Consider the following 26,990-nt stretch of genomic DNA (forward strand, 5'->3'; position numbering starts at 1 on the left):
ATGGTGGTTGTGAGGATGAAATGAAATAATACATGAAAGTATCCACTATATATGTTTTATCTTCTAACTGGTCTGTAATTGCCAGGATGGCACAGTTAATTCTTTCTCTCTCTTTTTTTGTATTCCTCATAGCATGTAGCAGGTAGCCAAGAAATTTGTACAAATCACTGACTTGGGTAAGACAAAAATCTCATCTTTGTATCCTAGCACACGGTCTCTTTGGTATAGTGCAATAATGAGCAATGGCTGCTTTTCTTGAGTTAAGTACAATAATAGCACAAGTATGCTGGTTATATGTTATGCTTTTATTCTCTTTTCTCAATCACTTGAATTTAACCTAGCCCACATGTTGAAATCTTCAAGGGCTCTCTAAAATAAAATTAAATGGGAATATGCCATTTACTATGAAAATAGGAAGTGTCTTCTACTGGATAAGGACATGAATAAAACAGTGGAATCCATTTAGATAATGTTCTGTAGAAATGAATGGCAAACTTTTTTTTCATAGGCAGCAGTTTACTTTTGGTGATGGGGGAAAATCAGAGTTTACTGATGGATCAATTTGCAAAAAGACACTAATTTGCATATGAGATATTACAGAAAGTTGATAATTTGCATTATGAGATAAACTCCACACTAGCTAGTCAACCCCTAGTTACTGAGACTCCTGTGTTCTTTATCTGGTCCTTTTGTTTCTATTCTTTATTTTCATAAATATCTATTTCATCTATTTTCTAATGCCCTCGGACTCCTGCCTTAGGGTTGCTAGAGAACCAAATTAAACATAATTGCCCATGTACTATTTTTTAAGCAACTCTGGCAAGATGGTGGTTGGGAGGAATTTGAAGCTCAAACTGGCTGGCAGATTTTCCTGAGGATTTAATTTATCCATATCCATATGGTCATCCATATGATAAAAAAGGTGGATAGTTCAAAAAAGTTTTACTTTGGTAATGTGTGGATAGGTAGATTCAGATCTAATGTTATTTAATTTATGCTGAATCTTACAGTAAAATGGGAATCTCATCCTTCTACACCTTTCTTTAAGAAACAGAGGGCACCGACGTTGGAAACATGGAGCTACATGGAAGGAACAGGATATAGAGGGCAACCTGTCTCTTAAAAGCAAATTAGGCACCTGGAGGAATTGCTCTGTTTCTCCCACATCCTTAGAGATATTCAGTGGTTGGACTGTGGAGCTTGATTGTACCTGGTTCCTACTCAAAGCAAGCAGCCAAGAAGAGGTGTCAGGGGACTGTCCAGGTTTGACAGCACTGATCCCAGGACTGAGGAACATTAGTAAACTCCATAACAAGTTTCATTCACCAGTTCTTGGTTTACAAAGGTCGCTGTTGTGCAAGGCCCAGAAGAAGAGCCAAGCAAATGGCCTTCCTGGAAGATGATGGCGGTGGGGGAAAGGGGAAGAATGGTGTTATTAGGAGGGTGGTGTGAAGAGATTTTGGTACATCTTTAGACTTTGACAGGAAACAAAATTTGGGAAGAGACCAACTGAGAGATACAGCATGGCCCTAGCTGAATGGTAATGATGTAACAAAGAGCAACATTCAGCACTATCCAGACACCAGAGAGAACAATTGGCAAATATTAAAATCATTATAAGATGTGAAATTACACTTTTCACTGCTTCATTATCACTATATTTCATAATATTTGTCTAGAAAGGCACACAAAGCCTCTCTTGCTAAATTAATCCTAATGATCAATTTTAACTTTATTATAATTAAACAATTCCAGTTTAATTAATGCGAGCACAGAAATTAGTCAAAATTACAAATGTAAATGTTGAACTTTAAATCAAAGGTCCTCCCTACTTCCTGCCTCATGCAGAAACACTTTAAAATGTTTGCCTGTGAAGGTGGATGGGAATTCTAATCTTCGTCTGCACTGTGAAGGACAGAAGTAGAAAAATGTGCAACAAAAAGCAACCCATGAACACATTCAGAAGCACAGGTTTAACATACACACACACACACACTCTCTCTCTACATCATGCAGTCTATCTAGATATATTTTGCAAGATGAAATTTTGAATTACATGCTTTTGTTCCTCAGGATTCCAATGCACTTGGGTCAATTTAATGGATACTGGGCTTTTACAAAACCCCTTTGTAAAACAGAAACCATGCACCCATTTCCTAAGCCACATATTAAACCAGCAGTCTCTGCTCTCCTTGGCTTCTATCTCAGTCCTGTTCTGCATCTTATTAGCTGCATAGCCTCCAAAGTTGTGCTACCTCCCTGGGCTTTGACCCTCTTATTTGGAGGCATTGCTTAATTCCAAAATGCATTTAAAGTGTATCTGAAAAGTGAGGGGCCTGGAGAAGTCAGTCTTTAAGGAAATTACCAGTTTTGGTATTCCTATATTCCCCTAACTCCAAAAAATACTAGCATCTTAAAATGGATTTGAAAATGGTATGGGGTACATGTGTCTGAGTCATCCCACAGGGATATTTAAATAACCTTTATTCTCTCTTAATAAAAATCCAAACTAGATGGTATTACAGCTCTGAAAATTGAAGGAAGGGAAAAAAACTAGTAAAATTGATTTTTTTTTCCCTGAAAAGAAAAAAAGAGGGCATAAAGCACACAGCGAAAAACCCACAATAAAGGGAATACATAATACATGTTCGTATTTTTTTTGTATTAAAAAACTAGTACTGTGAATCACACTTAACAACGGATCTATAGTGCCACAGAGTCTTAGTTTTTAAAGAACGTTATATGTAGTATGAGGCTCTATGTTATCATGCTTATTCATAAAATAGCCACAAGGTTTTTTTCTCACAAGAAGGCCTTCATCCATGAGCTTCCATCATAACTTGTTCTCAACTGTATGATGAGAATTATTTGATAGCAATCAATTCACTATTACTGTTTTGGGACATCATAGGAGAACAGCAGAGTAATTGAATAATACAGTTGATTAGTGTAATAATCATCATTAAATTTAATAATGATAGTGGGATTCCCTTACCTTGGTTAATGATCATGGACAACTCATTTTTTGACTGCCAGTGGTAGAAATGGGTTTTGAAATATTAACTTCTACCCCATGGGAATGACACTTAGCCCATCACATTTAATTTTTGACCTTCACTGAACAGCATGATCCTAATCCCTTGGTTTTATAATCTTAACTAGGAAACATTAAAATATGGATTGACTCCAGTTGGCAGGAATCTTTATGTTCTTTTCACTAAAAAAGCTATAAATCCAATGGTTGACCTTTTATTTCCAGGTCACAAATGACACCCATTCAGTTTTGTCCGTTTGCATAGGATTTATGTTAAGGTCTACAGGTATAAGCCATGAAAGTTGAACTTTAATGAAACGTCTTTCAAAGACGTGCACTTCACCAAAAACTCCCCACAAAAAATTATAAGATGGCCTTTTTAAAACAGCTATTATATCCTCAGGTTCATTGCTGGCTTCTACTAAATCTATTTTTTTCACTTTTAGTAAGTTTCTTCTAATAGTATCTTTTTTCTTTTTTCCTTTTTTTTTTCTTTTTCTTTTTTTTTTTTTTTTTTTTTTGTAAAACCGTGCTTGTGTTTAGGATGATAATAATGCCTTAGTTTCCAATTTAGGCTTCTATACTGAGAGATTTTTGAAACATTCTCTTTTCCATCACCATACTTCATCTATCTTCAGCTGAAAAATGTTCCTTGTCCTTTTTCACAAAATCAATTGTATTGATGGGAGGCATTCTGTGTTGTCGATCAGGGAAATGTGATTTGATGGTATCCCAAATCAGTGAGATAAGGGAAGGAATACCAAATCTGTACAGGTCCACACCATCTGAGTGAGATCAGTGTTTCCCATAATACTCTTGCTGTCATGTAGCACCCTGTCACAATTAATAATGTAGAGGAGCTGATTAACTTAAGTAAAGTGCTCTCTGCTGTGTAAACACATAAAGATCTATGAGGCAAAAAAAAAAAATGAGGGCGGGGGAGGCAGGAAAGAACAAACGTCATTTTTATTTTTTCATGTGGACACGTTCTCACTTTCCATTCTTCTCTCGTAACAATTACTGTACCAGCCACTCTGACAGAGTCAATAAATTGATCTGGGTCTCAATGCAGCAGCAAAGCAGACTAATCCAATACACCATTAACTGCAATGGAGAGTGTGTGGGGATGTGGGGGTGCAGTTCAGTGGCAGAGGGCAAGAGGAAGAAGTCAGTAAAGGCAAGTCAGCATTGCTCCAGATAGGTAATTAGGGCTGTACATGGAGCTTCTAGAATAGATAGATGCAGACATGGTGTGTGTGTGTGTGTGTGTGCGTGTGCGTGTGTTGGGACAGAGAAAAAGAAGCCTTCAACTTGGCTAAAGGATGCAGCCTAAGTAATACTGTATGCACCAGTTATTTAAGTCCCTGTGGTATTTCAGTCACTCACACCAATCTGCAATTCAATGAGGAGCACCACCCCATTAGAACTAATCATGTCAGCTGTGTATCTGACAAAATAAACATTCTGAAACTGTGCTCCTAGGTTCTTAACTTGGTTTTGCACTAGGATTTTTTCCTTCCTTTCCTCATCCAGTTTAAAGTTGAACAGTTTTTTAATACGAAATTATAACACACACAGAGACTCTCCACATGCATTCCTCAATGAATTTTTTTCCTTACCACCAGAAACTGCAGCTGCTAGCTGAGCTTTAACTTGCTCCTTGGGAGTATGCTAACTCTGTTTTTAATAAATATATATCATTCTGCTAGCTAATGAGAGAATTAATGGCACAACTTACGGTAAACGGATGTGGGAGGATGGGGTGAGAGGAAATTCAGCACAGAGGGAAAATTACCAGATTACCTTTGGGTTTCTTGCCATATTAACATTTTCTGTTTCTACTGCAATCACAGGTTTTACTGGTCCTAAAGATAAATAAGACGTATCCCGCCTTATCTCTGGTACTTAAAGAGGCTCCTTTCTAAGGGCTGAAAAAACAGTGGCATTGGCTTTCTATGTGCTAGGTGCTGGGACTTTACATTCTAACCATATTGAATCTTTACTGAACTCTATGTGGACTTCAGGAATTAATTTATAATTTAATAAATATGACATATGAGGATCAGAAAGGTTAAATAATTGCCCCAAGGTCACATAGTATGATAAGTCAAAATCAGATCTGTCTGGTTTCAAAGCTTATGTCTTTCTACTAAATTATACTGTCTGGGAGAGGAGGGTACCTCATGATATGCCTTAATGTTCCTACAATCTGAAAACCCTGTGTCTAATGAGTACTAAACCAAGTATAAGTGAAGGTTTCTGTCACATATAGAGATCGCATTGTTCCCTTCACCACCTTCCCATCTCATACAAAATAAAGTCCAAGTGCCTTGCAATTGTATAAAGGCATATATTTGTTCATGACTAGACTCTGCCTAAATTCCCAGCCTCATTACTCACCATTCTCTGTTATGTACTTTATATACTGGCAGCCACACTAGAGTTTTCCAAACACACAAAATTATTTGACATCGCTGTTCTTTTGCATGTACTGTTCTCCCTTCTGGAATGGACTGCTCCATGCACTGCGTGTGTCTGTCTCCTTCAAAATCAGCTCATGTGTCACCTCCTCTAGGCTATCTTCTATGACTCTCCTTACCTCTCCCCACAGTTAATTACTTACTCTTTTGTACTGTTTGTAGATTATACATATTTCAATTCTGTCACTTATCACACACTTATTTGTTTACTTGTCTCCTTAGAAGTCTGCATGCTATGTATGGCAGGGATTGGGTCCCATGTATCTGTCTCTCCTTCCAGCCTAGTATGCTGCCAGGCAGTTGCTGAATACAGTAATTGCTCAATAAATTCTGGTGTCCTTCTCCTCCCTAAAATAAATGACATTAGCTGGTAAGTGGGAGAAATGAGCTAGGAATTCAGGCCTTCTGTCCTAGTCCAGTGCTCCTTTAACTCAACCAAAGTTCCTATTATAGTTAGTTCCCTCACCGGAACTTTTTAGTGTACTGTAGTACTAGTGTATCATACCACTCCTTCCCCATGTACACAATCACATGACCAAGGATCCATGGAACGGGGGCTGTACTTGATAGGGGCGGAAATTGTGTGTCATGAGGCTGGTCTTAAATTTCCCTCAACTACTCAAGGCAACAGGAGACACATAGCATGATCCCGGCCCTGGAAGGCAGCAATGGACACTTCCCACATCATTAAGGCAGCATGGTGGGGGCCTGAGGTTGCCCTGTGCTGTGAAAGTTGGCCTGGGCCTCGGCTCTGTTATCCTGACACATTCAGACTCTGGGGAGGAAGGGTGTGAGGGTGAGGAACACAAGGCCAGGACAGCCCGTCCTCACCCAGTGTCCCAGCTCCAATGCAAGGGATCCAGCTTATCACAAGCTCATGTGATTCATTAGTTAATGTGTAAAGCATTTGGAAAGTGAAAAGCCAATTAGAAGTGCTAAGTTGTTTCATCTCTGCTGTAAAGGAAGCAATGTGAGGCCTTAGGAAAAACTCTCATGCAAATAATTTGGGGAGTTGTGTGCTGCAGAAAGTAACCCAATGAATAGACTCCATTGAAAAGATATATTGCCAATAGAGAGGCCACAGATAAAAGAATGTGCCTCCATCCCCAATAAACACACAGGAAGGTAAACAGGTGGGTGTGAGAAAACTGGACGGGAAGAATCTTTGAGAGACCACAAGAGATTTGATGAATCTCACTTTATACAAAAGACTCTGTCCTTGAAACTGTATGTCAGTGGAAACTTCAAGGTCTTGAACTCATTAGAAGCCCTAGGAAAGCCTGAGTCCAAAAGGATCTCTGATTCTGAGTCCTTTCTTAAAGTGAACAGTCATTATTTGGAGTGCAGAAACATTTGGTAAAGCAAATTCCTTGGTTTGGGACTTTCACACACAGGGGCTTTGTGGAAAGTGGGAACACCACCTGTATTGCATTCTCTCCTAGAGTTCATGTAGCAAGTCCAATCAACTCATTTTCCTGTTCTCTGAACTCTGTTGACTCAAGCTCAGCAAAACCAGGCTCTTTTCTTTTGCAAAGGAAGCATCTGGTTCCAAGTCATAAAAGAGAAACCCAGAACCTTTTGCTGACTGCTTGATAAGCACCTGGGAGGGCACATGGAGGGCACAGTTTCACAGAGTTCCTCTGCAATCACAAAGGCACATGTTCTCTACTCAGCCTTTTCAGAATCCATGTTTACCCAGAGAAGGTTTACCCAGCTCATAGGTAACTGGTCTGCACAAAACTCCAGCACTTCTGCCCAAAGTCTGGGGCTCAGTTAGATGGCTGAAATGGGATGATTACTACATACATACACACACACACACACACACACACAGCATATATGTCTCCCTGGAGACACAGAGAGTATAAGAAGGAGAGGCACTGTAAGAAGACAATCATTAAGAGAGTGAAAGGAGTCAAGTGCAATTACAGGAATTGAAATGTGCATGAAATCTATTGGAGAATGGGTAAAAGGAGTATGGCAGATACTGTTAATAGCCTATCCATTATTTATTGCCTCTTCCTTGCAAAAGGAATTTCAGTTTTGTTTAGGGAGGACAATGTGACCAGACTTGGGTAATGCATCATGACTTAAACCAATCAAGACAGCCCTGTGCTGGCTTTCCCAGCATTCTTTGCAACTAAAGACTGTAATGTGATCCAGTTCTAGCCAATGAGACCTAAGTAGAAATTTGCTAGAAGGAAATGGGAGAGGACTGTGGCAGAGCCTTTGATTTCCTGACTTAAGAGGAATAATGGGGTATAATATGGGTATAACACGATGTCTGGAGCTGTAGCAGCTGTCTTGTAACCCGAGGTGCCACGAATGAGGATAAAAAAGTTAACATGCTAAGGATGGCAAAGCAGAATGTTAGAAAGATCCTGGGCCCCTGCTGGCATTGTGAAGTAGCAGAAACTGCCAACAACTACTAAACTTCAGATTTCTTGTAATATGAGAAAAATAATCCTGACTGACTTATGCCACACTTAATCATGTCTTCTCTTCCCTGCAACTGAGTAACTTCCAACAATACATGAAGCAAACAACTTCTGAGCACTCACCATGTGCTGAGTGTTGTACATGCATTACCTCATTCAATCCACTCAACAATCCTAGGAGTTAGAAGCTATTATCACCCTCATTTTACACAAGAGGAAACTGAAATTTAAAGGGGAACATACCGAAGATCACTCACCTAAATGGCGCAGCCAAGGTCTGAATACAGGTCTAGCCTATTCCTCAGTGCGAGACTTTTCTCCTATCCCCTCAAAGAAATAAGACCATGAGTACCAAGTACATTTCTCTTAGAATCCTGGAGTATCCACTGATCAAAAGCGTCACTGTCAAGACCCACCTATGGGCTGGAAATCTTGATGGCAATTTTGTAGCTGATGCTATGGTTTTCTGAATTCACTGCAAAGCTATCATAAAATTCAGATCTGATGCCTCTCAGCTGTTTACCCCGGTTTTCTCCATTCAGAGCCTCTTTTTTTCAGTCTTTCTCTCCACTTCATTTTCTGTTCCCCTTTCTCCACAATCCCTAGGGCCAATTTAATGGACATCAGATTTTTAATTTCCCCTTCTTCCTCCAAGAAATCCTAATTTTCTGGGAAATCTCCTTCCTATATTCCCCTTATCCATTGCTACTGATCTCATTTTAATAATGGAAAAGAAGGAAGCAAGAAAGGAACCAATATTTACTGAGTACCTACTATGTGCCAGATCCCATGTTAGGCACCTCAATTCTTTCAATGATCACCAATTTGCTTCAACTAAGAAGTTTCCCCAAATCTCTCTGGAGCAAGGTAAAAAACAAATGAACAAATAAAAATATTAAAACTAAACCAAAACATGTTTAAAGGTGATAGGGTTATGAAAGCATAAGAACCTAAGGGAAAAAAAAGAGATCAATACCTCAGTACTGATGGTTTAAAATGTCCAGAAGTGAGGTTTGTGGCTGAGGACGTCTAAAACATGCTGCCAAATTAAAACTTGAAAGACAAAGGTTCTGTTTATTGGAAAATATATTTTAAGAGTGTCTCATAGCTTGTCAGTGAGTCAGCTGCCAGTGTATGTGAAGAGAATGTGTCAAGAACTTACAGGTTGGTGTGGGAGATGGGAAGCTGGGAGGATTCACTCCTGCCCACAGTTGTATGGAGGGAGGGGAAACAGATTGCATGAGTAACTCATTTCTGCGAGGTGTTGCTTACTATTCCACACCTACTCCTGGAGCTGAGAACATAAGAGAAAAAAATGACCAGGCACTGTCTCAATTTAGACTCCTTCCTTTCCTTGTAAATTCTGGGGAATATATTCATGTCCTGCAGCCTTATTAGAGTTACATCTCCCCGTGGGAAGTCTCTTCCTCATTTGGACACAATTTAGCTTAAGGAAAGAAATGTATTCAGGTTGCTGGCTGTACAGGGGAAGAACAGATATGCCCAATTTAATCAGGCTGTTGGGGCACCTTTGGGGGCTGGTGCTGAATAGAAAAATATACATTGTGTGTATGTGGGGGGGGGGTTGCCCTAATTTGCTAGATAATTGTTTTAGATAACATCATTTGGCAGTTAGGTTCTGCCCATAATCACACAGCAGCACGTGAGGGTGTGCTGAAAGACCTACACTAGTCCTTTATATACAGAGGCACCCTGAAGGCAGGGTGGGCTTTGCAATCAGGAGTGGGTTCATGTCCTGGCTCTACTGAATCACTGCTATGTGGCTTTGGAGAAATCACTTCCTCTCTCTAAACCTCAGTTTTCTTGTCTGTATAATGGGGGATAACAATAATAGTTCTGCCTACTACAAAGGGTTGTTCTTCAGATCAAATGAGAAAATACTTTATAATCCAGAAAATGCTGCTCAAACACAGGAATTGATAATAAAAGCTATCATTTGTTCAGTGTTCAATATGTGTCAAGCACTTACTTTTTCTATACTAACAGTATTTAAGCCTCAAAACAATCTTAGAAGGTATACACAAGTATCACCATTTTACAGTTAAAAAACTAGGCTAGAAAAACTGAGTTACTGAAACAGTCAAACAAAAAACAAAAAAATCACACATTCTGCTTCTAAGCAATACAGCAAAGCTTCAATCCAGATCTGACAATAAGGCCCAGGATCTGCTAGATGGTCTCCTGCACAGGCTAGCTGTGCTCACAGATGTAGACTGGACTGATAGCACTGGTAAAGGTCTTCATCCCAGGTAGAGTAAGAGAACAGAACTCAGCCTTTATTTTAGAGACATATGAACTAATCAGAAACTGGGGCAGGTGGTCAGAAGAATCAAGTGTAGAAACAGTCCTAACCCACTGAACCCAGGGAGCTAATTGGGCCTAATTTCTAGGCTTCTGATTCCTCCGTGTCAGGATGAGTCAATCTTAGACCATCTTCAAGAGAAAACGGACAGCAACCTTTCACTAAAACAAGTAGAGATGCAGGTAGTGTCTAAGAAAGAGCAGACGTTTTTGGCGACACATTGGTTAAACTCCCAGCTACTTCATTCATCATGGGACAAGTTTACATTGTCTGCTGAACTTTAGCTTTCTCATTAGTAAAATGGGACTAATCATATCAACCTTAGAGGTGTCTCGTGAGACTTGTAGTTGTGTAGTACAGTCTGGCACACATGGGTGCTTAATATGGAGAACCAATTTGATCAATAAGACTATTTTCTCAAAGTCAGGAGAAAATGGGATTTTGCCTGACATTCCTCTGTAATCTTGGAAGTTTTCATTTGTGTGGGCTTTTAACTGAAATGCTTGAATCCAATTCTAACTAGAAAGGGGAGGGTACTTTTTACCTTTTTTCTCCTCTAAGGAAATATCAATTTCTTGCCTTTGGAACTCTCCAGCTGCTCCTTGAACTTCTGTGTGGTATGTAAACTACTACAGGGAGGCAGCTGAGGTCAGGTGGGGAGGCGGCCAGGAATGGCTTCAGCTAATTGAAGTGCAATGTCAAGTGAGCTTGGTGCAGTGGGTGAGGACATTAAAACAGGAGGGGACATTTCTTGGAAATGAGGGGTGAAGAGGCTGATCTGCCTGCAGCAGGAAAGGATTCTAATTTTATCTGCTTGATCCAGAGAAGACAAAACTGAACATGTCCTTCTTAGGATGGGCTAAAGCCTTATCTACCAGCTCATGGATTGATGGGAGAAAATTAAAAGTGGGGGGAAAAGGTATAATGTGCAAAAATCAGAGCATTAGACTAAAGTTAAACAAGAACAGAAAACCTCTAAAGCCTCTTCTGCCCCTTTTTGCAAAGTTATTATATTTTGTGGTTTCAAAGCCTCTTAGGCAAATCCTTACTGTAATTGGTATCATGCTGCATTATTAATGTTTTTGTTGTCATTGCTATTATTTCTATTATGTTTCTGGTGTCATTACTATTATTACCATTATTTCTTTACAATTCTTTACACGTTTTTGTTGTCATTACTATTATTTCTTTTGTTGCCATTACTATTATTTCTTTACGACAGGGGTTGTTATCCTTTGCATTTAGCAGGCTTGAGAATATAGTGAGCAATTAAGTAAATGGTGAGCCACTGCAGAATGGTACTTAGGAAGAGTTTTGCAGATTGCCTAAACTTTGGTTTCTTATGCAAACTTCAGGAATATGATACTCACACACAATGGCAACAGAAGAAAATGTTCTAACTTATTCTGTACCTTACCACACTCTTTGTGCACCCCCACCCCAAAGGCAGACAATGGGTGCTGTGCCCATAACTTAGCTAGGTAGAGACCTCTCCAGATCAGCTGATTTCCACCATACTGGAGTGTGTGGCTTGTGCACACATTTGTAAATTTCATGAGGAAAACGCAGTCACAGTGCCTGCAAGTCAGGCAGCTAAATGATTTATTAAGCAAAGGTTACAGCACCTGTGCTTTTTTGTCAACAAATCAGGCCCATGCCATGCCAAGTGATTCATCTAATAGCCCAAATGGTAATTTGGTTTTAAACAGCATTTCTGATATGACAATTCTGTTGATGCAGAACAGTGATAGATTTGGGTGGTAGGGAGTAAGGAGGAAATGCCTACTTTTAATACTGTTTACACTCATTTTTCATTTTAAAAAATTAGTCCTCATTGGATTCTGCAGGTTAAGCATTTTATTTAACATTCTGATGAAACTGGAATCCGAATCAAAATGAGTCCTTTGTTTAGTTCTCCTGTGTGGGAATTGGTATTTCTATTTATTACCTGATGATGAAATATTAACTTTTTCCCTCTAAATAAATGCCTCCTCTTAATGGCTCTTGTTTTCAGGGATCAGATTAAATTATGGGATGCAATTGAAGTGGCCATTGGCTTTCTGCTATTTAAGGCTATGGCACATTCTCTATAATTAAATTATATCGTTCAGTGGTATGCAGGGGATATTAATAGTGCTCAAAGTGAAGTAAATGCTCTATTCCCCAGAGACTTTTCTATATGTTAATATCAACGGCAGTGGGGCGATAATGAAAAATAAGATATTCAGAGTGGGATGAGTGGTCATGGTTTCTCAGAAATAGGTGGGTGTTTGAAATGCTGTAGAGAGGTGGACACCTCTCGTGTTAATGTAAGTTACAAAATGGAGGAGGAGGAGAAAAATGAGTGGCAAATAATGGTAGTACTAGAGGTAGCAGAAAAGTGAGGCAGAAGAATGGGACAGATAACTTGGCAGGAATGTTTGTACAGAGCCAAATGCTGGGGAGGGATATATCCTGCAATAGGAAGCAGTTTGAAAGAAAACTAGCTAAAAGCAAGGCTAAAGAGAAGGTAATTCTGTCTCAGTGAAGGGAGGAATTCTCAGGAGAAACAAAAATAGGACTGGAAGGGAAGGGGGAGGAAAAATGGCTTTCAATTATCCATGTTATCTTTCCCTACCAATCATTACAGATGATGAATAGGTACAATAAAAGCCAATATTCAATTTTTCCAATTTACATGGAAAGAAGGCCATAATATATTAAGAGGAAGAAACACAGGTTACCAAACAGTGTATAGAAGATGATCTCATTTTTGCAATATATTTGTATTCCTAGGAACAGTCTGGATGGATTGATACACAATGTTAACAGTAGGACTACAAGTGATTTCTATTATTTTTCTCAACTGTATTTTCCACAATTAACATGTATCATGACTGTAATAAGAAAAAGTCATTATTTTTAAACTTCCCTATGAATAATTTAGATTCACCCAATATATGCTGAATACCCACTATGTGCCAGGCATGAGAACTTGTGCTTTCTTCGAGGTCAGCAACTATTACAGTGGATTTTGTTGAAAAAGAGTCCACTTTCCCTGGCTGTTCCACAGAATTTGAGACTGTTATTAGGTGAAAGGGCCTTTAGAGTGTATCTAATGATTAGATTTTAATGCAGTCTTGGGTATGAAAGCAGGGATTACTCCAGTAAGCATTCCTGAGAGTTGAGCATCAGTCTCTTTTTGAGTGTCTCCACTGAAAGGTGCTCCCAGCTCATGAGGCAGTACACACAATGGTTAGAGAACATGAGACTGGGAGTTAGACAGTCTTGGATGCAAATTCTTGATCCACTCCTTACTGCTGTATAGCCTTGGGAAAATTATCCCCTTAGGCTCAGCTTCTGCATCTGTTAAGTGGAGATAATTATATCCCCACTGGGTAGTTATAAAGATTAGTTGGAAAATGTACCTAAAAAGTACTCAGTACATAGAAAATGCCCAATAAGTAGAGGATATACATAAATCAAAGAATTCTATAAACAGAGATATAGATCTGATCCAAAGTCTATAGAATGACGCTTCAGGCATTTTAAGAGATTTACTTTGGGGACTGGTTATTGGGAGAAAGGGAGGTCACTGTATTTTGTATTTGTTTACGGATTTATATGCAGGATACCTCTTCTGCATTTAGAAAGCTCACATAGCTGTCCTGGGGGACTCTTTTAATTTTTCCTTCTACAGAAATAGAAAGCAAAATTTTGTTTTCCCAGGAAACATTTAATGTGATTCAGTTAATACAAATCTCATGCATTTTAACAAAGGTGTGAATAGAAAAATGCAAGTTTGCCTAGGACATCACTGGTCAGCAGGCCATGTTCAAATTATGTCCTTAAAAATTCCTTTTTAAAATAAACCCCTCTTCTGAACTAATGTCCTCTCAAAAGGGAGTTTACTTTTTATGTATATTATTATTTTTATTATCTCTACATATATTAAACATTTTAAACAGTTCCAGAAAGTAGTTCTGTTTTTAAAAAGAGTTAATATATACACCTTAAAATTCTAAAATATTTAGAGCATACAATTTTTAAATCCTCAGGATATATACTTTTTTCTTTTTTGGAAAAAAAAATGACAAATTCATTAGCAAAGTTTCTCATAAGGCAATTGCAGATAGGTTTCCAAAACCAACTGTGGCAAGTGTCACTGTGATAAGAAACATTTAAGATGCTGTTCCCATGATGCCAAACATCCAACAGAAACCAAAAAAATTCAGTTTCAGATGCCCTTATTGGGTCTATATGACATCATTCACTCAGATGCGTGTAAAATCTGGATTTTAAAGAATTGAATTTTTGTGGTTAACCTCATGAAGACTCAATTTCTGGGTTAAATAAGGCATTTGTGAAACAAAGTCATATTGGAATATAACACCTTTCAATTATAGAGAAATACATTGAATGGAATTCATGGTCTAATTTCAGTGCTTCACGGCTTATGTAAAAAACACTACGTAAAACACAAACAGGACATTTCAAAGCTGCATCGGAGAGATTCTTAATGAAGTAAACTGAGCACAACAGTACTCTGAGAAAAGCAATCATCCAATATAGAGACCCCATCCCCAGGATGCCCCTTCTCATTGAGACTGAAGGTGTAAGCCAAAAATACAAAATGAAATAGTGTTCTTCTATTTTAATGCTTTTGAGGTAATTATTCAGCTTCAAATTCATGAGAAAAGCATTTGAATGTATGGGAAAATAAGCAATAAGCTTAAAGAATTTTATGGGAGGTACTGAACAGGAGATCTTAATCCTAGATGGCCATGTGCAAGCCGGTCCAAGAAGAAAGAACAGAAGTGGGAAATTCAAGAGTTAACCACCCCCCCATTCACTCCCTCTCTCCTCCCAGCTGCCTCCTCTGATGCTGTACTTTCCGTGACCCTGATTCAGTATAGGGAAGGCTTCAGATGCAATGCAGTTTAACCTGTGCTGTCGACATAGCAATAAACTAAAGCCTTTTACAGAGAGAACAAATTGACCTAGGGAGGCAAATCTAACCCATTCATAAGCACCTGGTCATAGTTTTACAAACAAAGATGAATAGTTATAAATTAGGCATCTGGAGATTACACACCCAGGCATATGCACAAAATATCTCAGAAAATTTCTTTCAAGCATCATGCTGTGAACCTCAGAAGGAAAATACATTCGTTATGTCAATTATGATAATATATGGTCACATTCTAATTATGAAATTAGAGCAGTTTCTTTCAAAACTTGAATCTAATTCTATTTCACAAACTCCAAATACTTCTACATATACTACCTTTGAACTCAAAAAGTCCTTCATTGTTTCTCAATTCACAGTAGTGGTATCAAAACTTAGAAAAAAAAAAAATTCTTCTCCTTGACCTTTACTAGCACAAAACACAATTATCTATTGAAAAACAAAAGCTCCTCCTGGTATACTCTTTTCTCAATCACCTACCTCAAAATCTGACAATACATTCAACGTTGCTTCCCCTCCTCACTGTACCTTGCTCCTGGTGACCAGCAGTAGCCATCAACAAACACCTCCTATTTCTGGAGCAACAACAGGAACTTAATAGGGATCATAAACCCCTTTGCATTCTTTTAAAAAGCTTTCCCAGGTTCCTGGGGATCTTATGAGGAATACAGAAGAGTGGCTGGTCTCCCCCATTCCCAGCATGCACTCTGACCTGCGTTCCCAGCATGCACTCCGGTGCACATTCCCAGCATGCACTCTGATGTCACCGGCAACCAGATCTTACTTTCCTGGTTCTGTAGGGGCCCACTTCTGTCCGCTTGCCGACAGGGAGCCATGAATTCCTAAAAGAGGTGATGTGCACTTTCTAGCACCGGGAAACTATTCTTGCCATAGCAAAGGCAGTTCTGGCACAGAAGCCCTCCTTATCTACTTCCTCAATACAAGAAGCAAAAAATCACAGGCAATGTTCTCCACAATTTCTAAGAACACGTGAAAATGTGGCTGAAGGGCCAGGATGGGTGGGGCTGGGAGGAAAAGACAGGGACTGGCAAATGGGAAATGCAGCCTGTTGTGTCGAACATCAAGTTACAATGCACCTGATAAAACAAGCTGCACCACATACAGAAAAGATGAGAGTGGCCCACCTGTGTCTGTTGAGGGATATTTACAAAGCTTGGATCCCGTGGTCCAACACTGACGAATCGGTTTGCGGGGGAGGTGCTGGGTGTCGAGTAGGCTGTGAAGGGAAGGGACACATGCGTTCAGGAAGCAGCACAAGATTGCACACACAAACAACACCAAAACACACAGTCTCTGAGCCTACGCAGCTGATTAACAAGGAAATGTGCAAACACTGTAGCTAGCAAAGGGGTCTGGCTCGCGAGGGTATTTAGACAGTCAAAAAGGGGCAGGAGAGATTGACTTCCAAAGACTGTTGGGATAATACGATGTCAATTTGATGCTCAGATGAGCTATTGTCTCCTTCCACCATACAAATTAGAACATGCAAGACAACTGCAAAGTATACTTTCTGAATTCAGCATGAGCTGTAGGGTCAGAAAGAGATATCCTGGTGTTTAGAGTACAGGGAGAAAGAAATTAGGAAGGGCAGGAAAGCAGTTCACTTTACAACCTTTCTTTTCACACTGTTACACTCCTAAAAATCATGAAGCATCATGTGCCTCTCTATGGCAAGAGATTCAAGAGGTCTTTATATAAGGAATTAATGGGTTCTCCAGGAAGGAGGAGGAAAACCATTTATAACAAGCTGTCTTTATAGGACTAGTAGAGTGTCTAGAATCTTTATGATGCAAAAATGTGCTTAAAATATTAACATTTATAGTCTTCCCATCTTAGAACCTTTCCATTGAAGCACAAACTATCAACCCTGTGTAAACCAAGATATCACACTGGAGCGTCAAATGCTACATATCAGTTTACTTCCTTTCAACAGTACATGGACGTCTTGTTGTTGGTTTTCATATTTATATTTAAGACCTTTACTTTACGTTAGAGGAAAACAATTCAATGGCTTTTGTGTTTCATTTTACTGTTTTCACTGGCACATAAATCCCAAGTATTTTCTGTTGCTTGGTGTCCTGCAATCCACTTCTTTACCATAAATTCCAAGGATTTATTCACAGTCTTTTTTGTTTTCTTCTAGAGTCTTTAGACAGACTATTGCTTAAAATAATTTCATATTTCTTAATAGTTATAAAAAGGTCTATGTTTTTTGAACTTACTCGATGCATATCATCAAAAAGATTAAAAGGATTTGCAGGTATAAAAAACACAGGTAATTGAGGGAGTGATAAAAAAAATCCTTTGCAGAATTTTTTTCCTTCTTGGCATCATCTGCTTCTCTTTGATTTTTTCTTTTACAGAAAACTGCTCATACATGCTTCCTTTCACTTACTAGACACACCTATGGATGAAATGCCCACCCATCTGGCCCATGTCCTGTTGGTTGTCTTTCTTAAGGGCTAAGTCACCCAATCAGATCTGTGATAATCGCATAGATATGGCTGTGATAAGCCAGCGTTGAATAGAGGATGAACACGAGGGTCCTCCAAAGTATATTAATAAAATACTTTTCATTGTTATAGTGCTTGTTACAGGAGGATTTGTCCAGTAATTGCTTTATCTTAAATGGTCTAAATATATGATATGCTGCACTGCCTAGCAACGTGAATCTACTGCTTTCCTCCCTGGCCCATCTTATGTCAGGCTAACTTGAACAGATTTGAGAAACACTTCCCCTTTTATGCATTCTGCATGTACTTCTCACTCATTATTGGTATGGGGGAAATTTAATTCTTTAAAAGCTCAGTAAAATGCTATTATTTGTTTCATTCAGCCTACTGCTTACTTTGACATGCTTTAAGAAATCACAACAGAAAGTTAACCACTGAGAATGATGGACTATAAATACCTGGTAGTGTATTCAACTGTTCTAGGACATGAAGAGGGTGTGGGAATGATAAGGATGAAAATGAAATAACTTGTTAAATCTGTTAGTGGTTAGGAAAAAAAATGTTCCTTTACACATGAATTGGTAGGTAGTGTGAGAAGGAAAAATAAAAATGAATGAAGGGTATGTTAAGGTCCAAGTTCTATTTCAAAGTAAGACTAAGTGATTGATGACAGAAGCTAAAACATGAGTCCTTGGTTAGATGGTCCTACTAGAACAGGGTGCACTGGCCTGCTGTACCTCTCAGACATATGATAGCATTTTCTATGACACTTTTACCATACGGTGACATCACAAAGAAGTCTGGTGATCAATCCCACGATACACAGCATTTTTTGTGCTTTGTGTGTGTGAAGGCAGTTTTTTATCGACCATAGCAAGTTTACTAAATCTGGGTAGGCTTACATTACACACCACTTTCCATTCTTGCCTGACCTAAATTTCACCATTTGAAAGAAGGCTTAGCATGAAAATAATGTAGCCAAACAAAATTACTTTGTGGCTAAAAATAATATATTTTCCCCTTTAATAACAGAACAAGTCTTGTAACCTTAGTTTCAGAACATGCCTGAATGCCTTTAATGCCCTGAGGGCTGCTAAAACTGCTCCAAAGCTTATTGAGGCTTTTAAAAAAGATAGAGCAAGGGTGAGAGACTGGTGGTGTGCTGGCATTAATACATACATATACATATATATATGCAGATACACACACACACACACACACACACACACACACACACACACACACAGCTACACAAAGTCTGGGAATCTGATTACCTAAGCAATAGAATAGGACAAATAGTGCTCAGGTAAATTTATTCTATAGAAAGCTAGCTTCTGGGAAAAATCAAGGACACAGGAAAAACAAGGGAAGGAAGAAACAAATTCTGATTCATCTTCCATTATTTTAGCTTCAACAGGCAGGGCAACCACCTGTAACAGGATGTAATGATACAAGTTGAATTTGATTTTCCCAAAGAAACAGTGGAATAGGGGAGTTACGCTGCTGAACAAAAACTTCAATTGAAACTTTTTATTAGAACGACAACATATACCATTGTGAATCAATTATACATACACAGGTAAGATTCTTCAACATGAATATAAAATCCAGTAAAGGAGGCAATGCAGTAATTAATTATATACAACTGTGTCTACATGATATTATATCACATTCATAACTTTCTTATTTATAGTTTTGCCTTTTTTGTAACAAAATAATCAAATGCTGAGGGAATAGCTTTGGGAAATCATGAAATGAAGAAAAGAATTTTCTGGGGAGATTACTGTAGACATTTTTAAGGATTCTGGAGGGGAAATTCAGAGGTAGTTGATGACTTTTTCATAAAGTCAATGGGAAATAAATTTGGTTATATAATCTCATTGCAAAACTCCTCATGGCAAACATGAATATTATAAATCAAATTATTGATTATTTGGCTGCTTCTGAAATAAAACATCTTTGGTTTTTTTTTTAGCAGCCATTTTACCTACATTAGCAATTAGCAATATCACTCTGGACCATTTTCTTAACAGTACGGAAGAACGTTCCTATAAGAAGCTTTCATCAGTTCTCATTTAGACTAATCTGACCATATGCTTTCTCTCACTAATATATTTCTTCACATTATCCAAGAATATAGTTTGGGCTTAAACACAGTGGTGAGTATCAAAATCCCAAACCAGAATTTGATCCCATATCCAGAAAATCACATTCCTCTGTTAACCATGTATCATATACGCATTGCTAATTCTAAAATCCTTAGGGAATCAAAAATCACTTAGGGAATTCAAATCCTGCCTCAGTATGATCAATTGAGAGAATGGTTCAAGAAAAGTTCTCTCTTTATAAGCAATACAATTTTACAGGGCCCCTGAGGATGCTGGAATCTTCTCTGCAGGGATTGGGGGGCGGGGCATGGAGGAGTGAGGTGGGGAGAAAGGGTGATGGCAATCACCCGCTGGCTACTCTCTGCAACTGTGCAGGTGTTCCTTGGGAGGACTGAGGAGCCTCTATGTCCTCAGAAATGAATGAAACTGACTGCCTGCTGGCCAAACAGAATTCCAGTTCTTGTTGTTTCCAGGGTGTCAGTTTTGTTTTTTTCTTTTATGAATAAGAAGGAATAATGGAAGTGTCTGGATAAAGGAATCATGACAGTTTCCAGATGAGCTGGTTTTGAGTCTGTAATAGCCTTCACCCAATGTACTTGAACATGGTGTAGGACATGGTCAGATTTTTTGAATAATGATGCCTGGAGCTTTCCTGTCTTTAGAAAAAGTATGACTGAAGAAAAATATATTAAGAGACTAAAATATCTGTACTAATGTCAGTTGGTGTTCCTTTAGATAAACACTATAATAAAACCCCCAAATCTGACCAACAAGAAATGTAAGTCTGCATCTCTTGTTTTGAACATAGGGAAACAGATTCAAGGTCTAGTTCAAATTTAGCAATCACTGAAAGTCAGAAAAGAGAAAAAATTTAGAGAGAATTCTGTTTGGAGGATGAATCAGAAAGGATGCTTCCTTTTTGACAGAGCCCCCTCTGCAGGCCCACAAAGTGCCGGAGGCTGGGGGGCTGGTTTCACCTGGGGGTGATGCTTCCTGAGTAGAGTGACAGCCAGCAACCCTGGCCATGGCCTAGAGAGAAAATGAACACAGTGAGCTACCTCGGGAAAAGAAAGAGAAGAGGTAAACTCCGAGGCTCTGGATTTACTTCCAGACACAGGAAGACCTAAAGTCCCACAATCCCTGGCAGCCTGGCTTGCAAACTGACAAGAAGTTTGGAGAGAGATATGGGTTCTGTTTTATCACAGACTCAACTATGAAAGGAGAGAACATCCACCCTCTTCTTCAACCCATTAACCCATACCAAGTCTAAACTCGGGAGTGCATTAAAGAGAGATAGAATCATATATTTCATGTCCTCTCTCTCTCTCTTTTCAAAGGATACTTACTTGAGCACTTGCTATATACCAGGCTCTCTACTGAGCCCTGTAGGGGATACAAAGGTGAGTAAGACACAACTGCTATCCTTAGAAAACAGAGTCTAGTGGGGAGAGATAAGTACAGAACATGAAAATATGACTGCTGAAAAGTACCATAAATAAAAATCTGTGGTGTGTTAAAGGATAGAAAAGTGACACTGGGCAGGAGGAACAGGAAAAAGCTTTAGAGGGGAGATGGCTTTTGAGTTAGGCTGTAAAAGACGTGTTGGTTAACAGGTTCAGATGGACTAGATGGTCACAGAGGAAACAGCGTGAGCAAGAAATAGAGACAGGAAGTGGAAGCATCAATGGGTGAGGGAAAGGAGAAAGGATGGAACGCTACAAATTAGACTTTGCCATACAAAGGAACAAGGGAAGGGAAAATTTTAAGGATTATAGTCCTGAATCTTTGAAAATGGAGAATAAAGCTGTTGAATTTATTTTTTTTCTTAAAAGAAGAAATAATTAATAAAATAAACAAAGATACTAAATTTCCATTCCAAAAACCATCAGAACAAACTGGACATCTCCACACTCTAAATCTGCCCCTTCACATCTCAAATACTAATATCTACTTCACACAGTCCCTGGTTTTCAGAAACATGGAATTTATTCACCTGCGGGAGTTTCCTTCTAAAAATATCTGGTCAAAAATTTAATTTCATTCAAAATGGACTCCCTGAGATACTACTACCTGCCCAGTAATGTGCTCTTTATTAGAGAGAAGTAATCAAAACAAATTCAGGAACAGGGACTGGAACAGAATTCTGTGTATTCAGAGAGCAATTTTAGTAAATGGTAATCAGCGACACCTGTCAGTGAAGGAATAGTGCATGAGAAAGCATTCAGTTGCAAATTGAAACAGAGGTGACTGCATACCTAACTGTAATAACGTCCCTAATCTTTTCTTAACTGCACTGTCACAAATTATTAAAAAACTTTGAGGAAATTTTCATTTGGAAAAAAAAAATGCAGAAATTGGTCAGAAAATATGTTGACTATTTTCTATTGCAATTGACTTATTAACAAATTTTAACAGCACTTTTCCTTGCAAAATCACAAAAGAAATGCTGAAGAATATTGGAATATTTCTTCTTCTTCAAAGAGATCTACTGGTATGTACAAGTTTACATGATCTAGGTTAGCATTTTTAATATCATTACATAGTTAAGCAAATACATACAGGACTTGCTTACACACGATCAAACATTCAGAGATTTAGGAATTCCCACGTGACTGAATGAATGTTGTAGTTTTCATCCAGATGTTTGGAATCTAGAAGATAACCACTCTAAGTTTCCATTGTTTTGATCACATCTGTGCCGTTTCCTCATTCTATTATCTCTGAAATCTTTTGTCTTTACAAACAAGTTACCAAAGTGGGGGAGGGGGGAGACACAGCCTTCAGGGCATGAAATTAAAGCCTACTTATCACTAGTAAATTATTATGAACAACATACCCACAAGCTTCCTTCCTGAAAAGCTAATGAATTCTAACTTTAATATATTAGCATTACTTAACATGTATGGGAACAATTTGCATGACATGTCTAATGTGCCAATAGTTCACAGAAATCACAAAAAGAATCAATTTAGCCAGATGGCTCTGCTTCGTTGGTATTTTTACTTGTATTAAGGATCCTCATAGGGAGGTAGGGGCTCAAACGTATCATGATTTGGGCCCAAATGTGTAGAGGTAAGCATAAGATACTCATATTATGGAATGCACATAGAAATATGGGGATCAGAGTAATTTTTAAGTTGGAGGTGCTTTGACCTTATATTATGAAAATCTGTGGGATGAGACATTTTTTAATGAGTATTTCCTATACAGAGTCTATTTAAACTGTCCCCAAAATAAAATTTCATAATATTTTTAAAGGATAGTAATACAGCCTAGTTTCAGTTAATTTAAATTTACTTCTGATGGCTAATCCAAATTCTCTGTCATTTATTTTTATGTGTATGCCATATGTTCAATTGATAGAACCTTATCGCTCAGAAGCAACAACATACATGGCAGGCACAGGTTGTATTAAATAGCCACAGGGAATAAACCCTCGATTCAGCTGGGATTTACTGAAAAAAAAAAAAAGAAAAAGAAAAAGAAATTTAGATCAATATATTGGATCATTCTCTCGAAAGGCTTCTATGGCCTCCCAAAAGCCAGTGTAACTCTGGAAACCTACTTCTGGGAAATTATCCTCAACAAATACTTCAAAATAGAGATAAAGATTTATGCTCCAAGACATTCATTACAGCATTACTTCTAAGAGCAACAAACTAGAAACAACTTATAAGTTAATACTTCATCCATATGTTGGAATATTTTGCAGCCACTAAAATTGTTTTAAAATAATGGTATCACATATTTATAATATAAAATTACACAAACAAAATCAGTTTATAAAACTGTATGTGTGCATATGTATATATGGATATATAAATCATTATTGATCATATTTAAAGTATGTACAGAAAATGATTGGAAAACATGCACAGAAGTGGTATCTCTGATGAGTGGGATTAAGGGATATAGTTAATAGAAGATGAACTGGAGAACCAGAAAATCCTGCTGGATTGAATGCACTGGATATCTTACTAGAAATGCAACTCATAGCTTCTTAACTGAGGCTTCACTGCTATGTGAATTTCTAAGGGGCTGCCCATTGCACAGGAACAGTCCAGAGTGATCCCTAACTAGAGGGGAAATCCCCAGAATTCCACTGTGCTCTATATTAAAATAATGGTAGAAAAATGATATAATCATCCAATAAGGGACTACTGATTCCAAAATCCACTTAAGGATAATATACCTCAAATCTGCTATCTAAGAATCAAAAAAAAATAAACATAGATCTCAAGGGCCAATGTTATGGTCAGGCTCATAAGCCATTTATGAGGGTGAATACCTTTCTGAAAAGCAATTTGGTACTGTGTATCAAATGTTGGCACTACTGGTACTAGTAATTCTAATTCTAGGAATCTAGCCTAAGGATATTATCAAAGCAGGGACAAATATCTACGTCCCAGGATATGCTGGAGCACATTCTATAGGTTGGGACAAAATTTAATGTCCCAAAAGTAGAGGAATAGGTAAAATTTTCAAACTAGCATGTTTCTGAACTTTTAAATGAAATAATAGAGTATAAAATGCTAATTAAGAAAGAAGCACATAAAATACTATATTCAGTATGATCACAATCATCTAATATGCATGTGTACATATATCTACATACACATATAAATATGCACTAAAAGAAGATGCGTGAAAACAAGACCAAATTGTTAACGGCTGATTATAGGAAAATGTATTTTGTCTTATACTTTTCTGTATTTTCCACGTTTCCTACAGCGCCATATTTTACCTTTCTTTTATAAAGAAAGTCTTAAAACTCATCTGCCATCTCTATCATCTGAAATAGTCAAAAATTGAGCTAATAAAATAGTTGGATGGGTTGTGATAACCCCAGTGAACATAATTATCCATTGTTACGTTCTCTTTTGTCCTTCCTTCTTTGCAATGTTCCTTTCTTAGTCTTTTTTCCCCTGATCTTATTCCATTGTTTTTCATTCAATTTAATGTACTCAGTATGCCAGTTATTCTTGAAATAATATAAAAGTTCTTTATGGGGTATCTTGGAATTTGCAAAGGAAATATGTCTTGAAAACAGTATGTATCCTTGTAGAGTAGAAAACACTGGGCTATGAAGTTCAGCAGTCCTGTTTGAATACTGGCTTGGCCTCAGTTTCCTCTTCTTTAAATAGGGCTAGAAAATGCAATTTTGCAGATTTATAGAAATGATTAAATGTAACTAAAGTACGCATATGAAAATATCTATTACGGTACCTAATTTTCATAATTAGTTTTATTTTCCCTTTGTTGATTTAAACATTTAATCTTAGTATGCAAAACAGAAATACGCTATAGAATTTTTAAAAATTATGATTTAAGAAGTACGTATATACCTAGATTCAATGTTTTCTAAAGCAGAACCTATGACCAAGTAATGGTTTCTGAGAATGAAAATGCCAACCTTTCATTGAAATCCATGCTATGAGTGTCTTTGCTTTAGCTGAAAACTTCCATATCTTTGCAGTAAAACCTTTAAGGGGGAATTACAGAGGAAGATGTTAATAGTCATTTATGCTTTTGTATGACTCAGTTTTTGTTACTGAGAGTAGGTCTTATTAGCAGGGAAAAGGAAGACAGCAAAAAGAAGATTTGGAGGGAGATATAACAACAACAGCAAGAGGCAAAATAAAATAGGAGATGTTGATAAAGGCAGATTCCCTCCATCCCCTCAGGGCTCTCCAGAGCCAAAACTGGTAATGAATGCCTAGAAGGACTAGTCTGAGTTGTCGTCCAAATGATGTTGGATCTAATTTTTACCAATGCTTTCTTTTAATGTGTACACACATTTTAACCAGTAATTGAATTTATAGTGAGTCAGTGAATGACATGTCATATTTATTCAATTTTTAGATGACATAAGGACTATGTTTCCTATTTCAGAGAAGAACAGTGGATAATTACAGTAAAAAGAATGAAATGTGAGCTAGTGGCTTTCTTTAACAAAACCTTTTTCATTACTGATTCCTGGACTATTCCTTTATTTTTTTTAATTTAAAATTTATATTTAGTAAAATTCACTCTTTGGTGTACAGATCTATGTGTTTTGATACATCATAGATTCTTGTAACCACCACCCAGACAGGATACACAACAATTCCAAAGGACTGCCTCATCATTTTCACCTACTTCTAGGGAACTTATCTTACTTCAATATCTCCATTTCCACACTGATTTTAATTACTCTACCAGCGCTTCTGCCATCCCCATATTATATTTTCATTTTTCAAACTCTTTTAAATTAGGGTATAGTGAAAGAGACCTAAATTCCTATAGCATTTTCATCTTTATTTAATAGTGGCATTTCATATTAGAGGGGGAAAGGGATTATTCAATTAAGAGTGCTGGGCCAGCTGTGTAGCAACCTGGAAAAAAATAAAATTCCTTACACCAAAATAAACTACAGCTGGAACAAAAAATTTAACATAAAAATGGTAAGCCATAAAATGCAACAAGAAAATGCAGTACAATTTTTAAAAATAATATTGGAGTGAGAAAGGCCTTTCTAAATAATACAAAAAATCCAAAATCATAAAGGAGCGATTGAGAAATTCCACTCTATAAGTATAAAAAATTTCTACATGGGAAAAAAAAACCATAAACAAAGTAAAAAATCAAGAGATAAAGTGGGAAAAATAACTGCAACACAGATGACAAAGGGCTAAATTATCTAATATATCAATATCTTTTAAAAGTCAGTAATAGACCAATAATCCAATAGAAAGACAAAAATGTAAACATAGAGAAAAGGAAAACATTTGAAAGACATCTCATTCCTGCAACATAAGAACAATGCAAATTAAAACCTGATATTCTTCCTATTGGATATTCTTACTCTATCAGTAAGTGTGTGGGAAACAGGCACTCCCCTACATTGCGAGAGGGCTGTAAATTGGTTCAATCTCTTCAGAGGGCAGTTTAGTTATATATATACATAAATTTAAAATTCAAGTCATATATATACATAGTTGGACATGTGAGCAAAAATGTACATAAAATAGTCATTGCAATATTGCTTTATAATAAAGGATTGGTAATAACCTAAATATCTACCAATATAGGTGTTACACATTAGGAAGTCTTTAAAGCTCAATAGGTTTATATGAATCCATTAAATAATCTTTTAGTTATTAATATTAATTTATATTTCACCAGAGGAAAGTGCTAAGAAGTATG

General features: G+C 37.6%; 1 protein-coding gene across 8 annotated transcripts in view; it reads right to left on the reverse strand.

Annotated features, from left to right (window-relative positions):
* NFIA (nuclear factor I A) overlaps positions 1-26,990 on the reverse strand; it is a 385,493-nt gene that overhangs the window by 25,269 nt on the left and 333,234 nt on the right. For 6 of the 8 annotated variants that reach the window (XM_037827066.1, XM_037827069.1, XM_037827068.1 and 3 more), the window contains one exon: positions 16,369-16,460. The exons of the other annotated variants lie outside the window; for them this stretch is intronic. In XM_037827066.1, coding sequence (XP_037682994.1) covers positions 16,369-16,460 — 92 coding nt within the window. The remainder of the gene's footprint in view (positions 1-16,368; positions 16,461-26,990) is intronic. 8 annotated transcript variants of the gene reach the window in all.

Source organism: Choloepus didactylus, chromosome 2 (genome assembly GCF_015220235.1).
Source record: "Choloepus didactylus isolate mChoDid1 chromosome 2, mChoDid1.pri, whole genome shotgun sequence".
NCBI lineage: Eukaryota > Metazoa > Chordata > Mammalia > Pilosa > Megalonychidae > Choloepus > Choloepus didactylus.